At 36.5% G+C, this 7,500-nt stretch overlaps 1 protein-coding gene across 4 annotated transcripts in view; it reads right to left on the reverse strand.

The window, feature by feature from the left end:
* LOC144966124 (neural-cadherin-like) overlaps positions 1-7,500 on the reverse strand; it is a 173,194-nt gene that overhangs the window by 112,414 nt on the left and 53,280 nt on the right. For all 4 annotated transcript variants that reach the window (XM_078902233.1, XM_078902231.1, XM_078902232.1 and 1 more), the window contains exon 13: positions 7,104-7,250. In XM_078902233.1, coding sequence (XP_078758359.1) covers positions 7,104-7,250 — 147 coding nt within the window. The remainder of the gene's footprint in view (positions 1-7,103; positions 7,251-7,500) is intronic.

Below are 7,500 nucleotides of genomic sequence, written 5' to 3' on the forward strand. Positions count from 1 at the left end.
CAATCACTCAGTGTTGTGAACACATTTTGTAACTATTGTAAATCTTACGATATTTTATTGTTTTGTATTTCAGACATCACTGTTAAACACTCTTCAATGCCTAATTACAATTGTTGAACAACCATTGAACAAGAGAGAGGTCCCAGCCACGAACTGAGTTGGTAAATATATCCTTCATTATTCTCTTTTACATGAGTTGGGCATCACATAGTAACTATAGACATCGTGATTTGTTTTGCATAGTGATTTGTTTTAAATGCATTTTTGGCATATTACTGTTACCGAAAACCACTTATATATTATGTTCTGAAAAGTGAGTCTTTAAAAACTAAATAATAATAAAAGGAGTCTACTAGCCGTCGTGTTATATTTAGTGATAGATAACTTGGGATTATTTTGGCATCCTATTATTGTTATCACACTCTAGTATATTAGCGTCATTGCGAATAATTGTACACAAACTAGCGACGAGTCACAAACATTGGTGATAAATTTTTCGTAGTAACATAGTTTAGAGTACACGCGATTGACACATTGTTATTGACACAAGTCATAATAACTCCGCATTGTATTGACACATTGCTTTATAAGATATAACGATAAAAGGCATCAAATTCAACATACATAATAAGTTGAAATAAGAGAGAGAGATTTCTAAAAATAGAACAGTTCATTCCAGTAAGTGTAAATAAATAAAACAGTCAGTAACAGTATCCTGTCAATATAATATATATAAAACATCGTAACTAATTTATTGCAAAAATGGAAGCATATAAAAGATACTTAAGTCTCGCAAAGGACTTAGAAATACCCCAGGAAAGGATATTTTCATGGTGCGAAGAGAAAATAAAAGAAGAAAAAGAAGAAAGAATTCGTAGAGAAGAAAATGAAGAAAGAATTCGTAGAGAAGAAAATGAAGAAAGAATTCGTAGAGAAGAAAATGAAGAAAGAATTCGTAGAGAAGAAAATGAAGAAAGAATACATAGAGAAGAACGAGAAGAAAGAGTCCAAGAAAGGGAACTAAAAAGACAAATAGCTTTAGCAGAAGAAGAAACCAAAAGGACCCAAATGATGCTGGAAATTGAAAAAAACAAAAACCGGTCATGAAAGAAAACATAATAATAGTGATGAATTTTTAGTGAAACTTCCACGCATGCCAACATACGATGAAAGCTCAGACTGTCTAGAATCCTTCTTACACCGATTCGAAGTTCAGGCTAAAGGTTATCGTTGGCCAGAAAGCAAATGGGCCACAGCCTTGATTAACTGCTTATCCGGAGAACCGCTAAAAGTTTTCTATACCTTAACAACTGAAGATGCAGATGACTATGGTAAAATTAAAGACGCTCTACTAAAAAGATTAAGATTAACGGAAGATGGTTACCAGGAAAGGTTTCACACTGCAAAACCGGAAAGTGGAGAAGACTTTAATACATTCGTGAACCGAATTACTCAATTTCTAAATCGCTGGCTTGAGTTGGCAAACGTAAAACAAGACGACTTTGCAGGCCTATACTATCTCACACTGAAGAATCGAATCTATCAAGCTTGCAACCCAGATTTAGTCGCATTCTTTAAAGAGAGAAAGCCAGAAAACTTGGACAAATTAAAAATCTACGCAGAAAACTTTAACAGCGCACATCCATTGACACCCCTTAGCAGAACATTGAAGGAACCATACTACGCTGCCGCTGCTCAGAGTCCATGTACACCTAAAGTTCAATACTCAAATAGAACGAGCCGATCAATCACTCGGAACACGCAAGTGAAACAAGATGATCATAGTAACAAACCATGGAACAAACAGTTCAATAGAGACCATAGCCGACCCTATCAAAACAAAACAAGAAATAGCACTGACAATAATACTGAGTATAAGAAAACCAACAAACCTATAATTAAATGTCAATATTGTGGAATGAAAGGCCACACAGCAGACAAATGTTACAAAATCGTGGGATATCCAAAAGAAACTGCAAATGCATCACTCCAAACAAGTGTAAACAATCAGACACGAGTAATGTCAGGAGAAAATATAAATGTGTATTGCGTGAAAGGTATGTCACTTTTAACACAAACTCACAAGTCAGGATCGCTATTATTTTGTGAAGGCAAAGCTAATGGAACTGATTGCAAAATATTGAGAGACACAGGATGCAGTACAGTAGGAATAAAAGCATCTTTGATCAATGACGAAGACAAAACTGGAAAAACGGTACAATGCATCACATTCAGTGGCACAGTCGAAACCTTTGAAACAGCTAATGTGTACATAGAAACCCCATACTATACAGGAATAGTGGAATGCTGTATACTTCCCAACCCGTCGCTGATGTTATTGTTGGCAATATAAAAGGTCTTAAAGACAACCCAACAGATGTAAAAGAATGGTCATTAACCCAAGAAACAGCTTGTCTAGCAGAAACAAGAAAGATGACTAAGACAACAGAGAAGCCAATGACTATTTCTCTTGAACCACAACAATTTGACAGGAACACGTTCATTGAAGAACAGAAAAAGGACCCGACTTTAACATCATATTTCAATATCGCAAACAAAGGGACGAAATCAAAAGTTGAATACATCATTGAAAAAAGATATTCTGTTCAGGTTACATAGGAAAAGAAACAAAATAGCTAAACAACTGGTCACGCCGAGTATTTACAGAAACAAAATCCTTGGAATAGCGCACGATTCAATAACTTCTGGACATCTTGGGAGCTCTTCCACATTGAAGAGAATATCCGAGAATTTCACATGGCCTGGAATTACTAAAGACGTCCGAGAATATGTGAAATCTTGTGACACATGCCAAAGAAGAGTCGCAAAAGGCAGAATACCGAGATTGCCATTAGAGACAACCCCAGTTATTGAAAAAGTTTTTCAAAAAGTTGCAATTGACATTATAGGCCCTTTAACAAAATCAGATAGAAACCATACACACATACTAACACTAGTCGATTACGCAACCAGGTGGCCAGAAGCGATAGCATTGAAATCAACTACATCGGATCACATAGCTGAAGCATTGATGACAATTTTTACTAGAATAGGCATACCAAATGAGATACTGTCGGACAATGGACCCCAATTTACATCACATATGATGCATGAAACCATGAAACTCATGGGAATCCAACACTCATTCACAACTCCCTACCACCCCAAGCAAATGGTCTTTGTGAAAGATTTAATGGCACTCTAAAGAATATGTTAAGAAAAGTGTCAGCAGAAAAACCAGATGATTGGGACAGATACTTACCAGCAATCCTATTTGCATATAGAGAAATACCCCAAGAATCTACAGGATACTCCCCATTTGAGTTGATGTATGGACGATCACCTCGCGGCCCGATCAATATAGTAGCCGACATTTGTAAAGGGAATGAGGAGGACAATAACGAAATTATGTTTGCTTACGAATATGTAAGAAACCTGAAAGACAGAATAGAGGACACGTGTAAGCTAGCACAGGAATCCGTCACTAAAAAAGCAGAGAAATACAAGGAATACTCTGATCGCAAAAGCAAATCAAGAAAATTTGAGATTGGTGACAAAGTACTAATACTCTTACCCGATGACTCGAGTAAACTTTTAGCTACATGGAAAGGACCATTCAAGGTATTAGCAGTACGATCTGGTGTTAATTACGAGATTCAAATTAACAACACAACAAAGACATTCCATGCAAACATGCTAAAAAAATATTTCGATAGAGACAGATTATCACAACCAATATTTAACCATGTTGAAGCTGCAAATGTAGGATTAATCATCGAAACTCACAGCGATGATGTCGAACTACAACACACCCCACAACACGGTAACTCTAAAAATAGTACAATTAATGACGTCACAATCAATCCTCAACTAAACGAATGTCAGAAACGAGAAATCAGGTCATTATTAGAAAAGTACCAGTCAGTCTTTACAGACGCACCCGGACATACAACATTAGTGGAACACGACATAAAGTTAACCACATCTACCCCTATCAACATGAAAAACTATCCTATTCCATTTCACGCACGAGAACAAGTTGAAAAGGAAGTTAAGGATATGCTAGATACAGGAATAGTTAGATATTCTTCAAGCCCATACTCATCACCAATGGTAGTAGTGAAAAAGAAAGACGGATCGATAAGGCTATGTATCGACTTTCGCAAATTAAATGAAGCAACAGTGTTTGATGCAGAACCAATACCAAATCAAGAGAATTTATTTGCTGCCTTATCTCAAGCAAAATACATGACTAAATGTGATCTTTCTAGAGGATACTGGCAGATTCCACTGAAAGAATCATGTAAGAAATACACAGCATTTCAATCACCATTAGGATTGTTAGAATTTAACTATATGCCATTTGGATTATCGACAGCCGCATCGACATTCCAAAGAATGATGCGTATGTTATTAAAAGACATCCCGTCTACACTCTCATACTTCGACGACGCATGTATTTTCTCAAACTCATGGACTGATCACATGACAACCTTAGAATTAGTGCTTGAAGCATTAAAACGTAATTCTTTAACAACAAAACCGTCAAAAACAAGCATTGCATTTTACGAAATTGATTTTCTCGGTCATACCGTTGGTCATGGGACACAGACACCCGAGACAGAAAAACAAACAAAAATCGCACAATTGCAACCACCTAAGACAAAAAAAGAAGTACGCAAAATACTTGGGCTCCTAAATTTTTACAGGAAATACATTTACAACTTCGCGCACATCGCGACACCGCTAATAAATCTGACAAAGAATGGGTCACCGAACAAAATTGTTTGGACAGAAGCGTGTCAGAATAGCTTTAACCAATTAAAGGCATTACTCTGTTCAGAACCAATTCTTAAATTACCCGACATGTCTAAAGAATTTGTTGTCAGAACTGACGCGTCTGATAAGGGCATCGCAGGTGTACTATTACAGGAGCATGAGGGAACTCTAATGCCTTGCTTATATGCAAGCAGAAAATTATTGGACAGAGAATCACGATACTCTGTAATAGAGCGTGAAGGACTGGCCATCGTCTTTGCTTTAAAGACATTCAGCAGATATCTACTGCTAAAAGAGTTTGTGGTCGAAACGGACCATAAACCACTCACGTACATGAGAAATAACAAAATGAATAATAGTAGAGTACTAAGGTGGAGTCTATTTTTGCAAAATTACTCTTTCAGTATCTCTCACACAGGCTGTGAAAATATTCACGCCGACCTACTTTCTCGATTAGTGTAATGATGTGAGAAGGGTATAACTTAACCTCTCATGCATACTGTTAGTTACCTCGAAAATTATGCCAAATCAGAACGCACAATTTCGATAATTTTATTTGTAAACATGATGACCCAACTTAATGTAACATTGAGTATTGTCTGGATATATATATACCATACCCATTCATGATTTGGGAAATCTTCTCTTTATCTATTATTGTTATGAATTTTCACTCATTTATGATTAATAATTGAAATGTCAATATTCCATTTACATTTTCATTCATTTCATTCAGTAAATTACCTTCATATCATCGACTTAAATCATGCTTCATTGCCATCACTATTGTTTATCACAATGATTTGTAATCACATTGCCATCATGTTGTTCATCACAATGATTTGTAATCACAATCTTTCATTGTTATTGTCACCCATTCATATACCTACGTTAATATAAACATTTCCATGTCTAGTTAATAAATAATTTAATTGTAGCACAAATCATTACAATGGATTAATGCTAGAGTATCATGATAGTAAATTTACTTCCGTTTGTAAAATCTATCTTTCCCATAATGGTTAAAGAGTATATTTTAAACGTGGGTGGGGGGTGTCACAGTAAAGGTTGTTCACAATTATCTTATTAAATTTTATTTTATTAAGAACTGAATTCATCTCACTCCAGTTATATTTCGGTAGGCTTAGATAAACTTTACCTTCTAATATTAGATCGTCTTTCCTTTTATAGCCTTCCCTCGAATTAATTTCTAATTAGTGAATACTTTTCGTTCTACATTCTGTCACGTAGCCACTTATTATAAAAGCTGATAGGTCTAACATTCGACACTCACTTCTCTTCACAATCTATGCCGGACGGCCAGTCGCTCTATTCCTTATATATACTGGAAGATTTTTATCTTTTGGGACTTTGTAGATATTATATCTACACCATTAAGACGCCGGAGCTTTTAACTTTGATTGTATAATCTTCAAGGATCAAACCCGAGCCCGCTGTCAATAACCCCTTACCAATTGCCCGGAAGTGGAATTTTACGAGCCCGAGCCTGTTATCAGACGAATATATCATCCAAGCCTGTCAACTGCCTGGAAACGTAAACTTACGAACCTGACATAGTATCATAAGTTACGTAATATATTCACATCTCTATTTGTAACTGCCACGATCACTGTTTATCTCTTTTAATTAAATTTCATCATTATTTTTATTTCATTGTAAACAAATCGTTAATTGTTTTTCATTTATAGTAACTAGTAAATTCTGGGGCCTCATTCTACATATATCTTTATGCATAGTCGAGTAGCTCTTTACTCACTTGAGACCATGACATCAACTATTCGCCGAACGCGAGGCTCGAACCCAGGACCTTCCGACCCGAAAGCGAGTGTCATACCACAAGACCACATAGCCGCGGTCATATCACTGTCACCTAGACACGAGATTTAAATATCATAGTGTGAACAGGTAGGGAAGGTAGGGAACATATTATGTAGATTCCAAGAGCATACTATCATTGTGGATAGTTTGAGATGCCCAAAAAGTCTCATCCAGACACAAGCTGAGAATCCCACTACTAAGAGGAACACAATCAAATGTTTACATTATGCATTCAGAACAACAAATATAACAATTAAAAAAATGAATGAACGAATGCATGGATGATTGAATAAATGAATGAATGAATGATTGAATGAATGAATGAATGAATGAATGATCGTTCATCAAGAAAAAACTGCAGTGAGAGAATGTGAGTGAAGAACCTTTTCCAAGGACTTAACCAAATTTTGCGCCGCTCAGAGCGGGATCCGAACCCACGATCTTCCGATCCGAACGCGAGTGTCATATCACTATACACCACATACCTGCTCGTATCCTTGTGGATTCCTATTGATTTCTTCTTTGACAGTGATGACGCCTGTGATGCGATTAATGCTGAAAGGACTGTTAGCTTCATCTATCTCGTACAGGACTTTGCCATTTTCACCTCTGTCTGTATCCGTAGCTGTCACCTGAGAGCACGGAGAGACACACAAATAAGAAGAAAAATAGATAATATTTAGGGGAATCCCGGTAGCCCAATACAGTTCAACAGTCGTGACGTCACTTCCCTCGTAATGACGCATAGTAACTTAGTAACTGGTTCTAAACTATTGGAACAATGGCGGACGCCCTTATGAAATATTTCTCCGACGAGCATAAAAGCGTATCCAGAGGGAAAAAAACTTATTAAAAATCTGATCATTTTTCGACTTTTACACA

Source organism: Berghia stephanieae, chromosome 2 (assembly GCF_034508935.2).
Source record: "Berghia stephanieae isolate SIO BIC M18660-M18661 chromosome 2, UCSD_Bste_1.3, whole genome shotgun sequence".
NCBI lineage: Eukaryota > Metazoa > Mollusca > Gastropoda > Nudibranchia > Aeolidiidae > Berghia > Berghia stephanieae.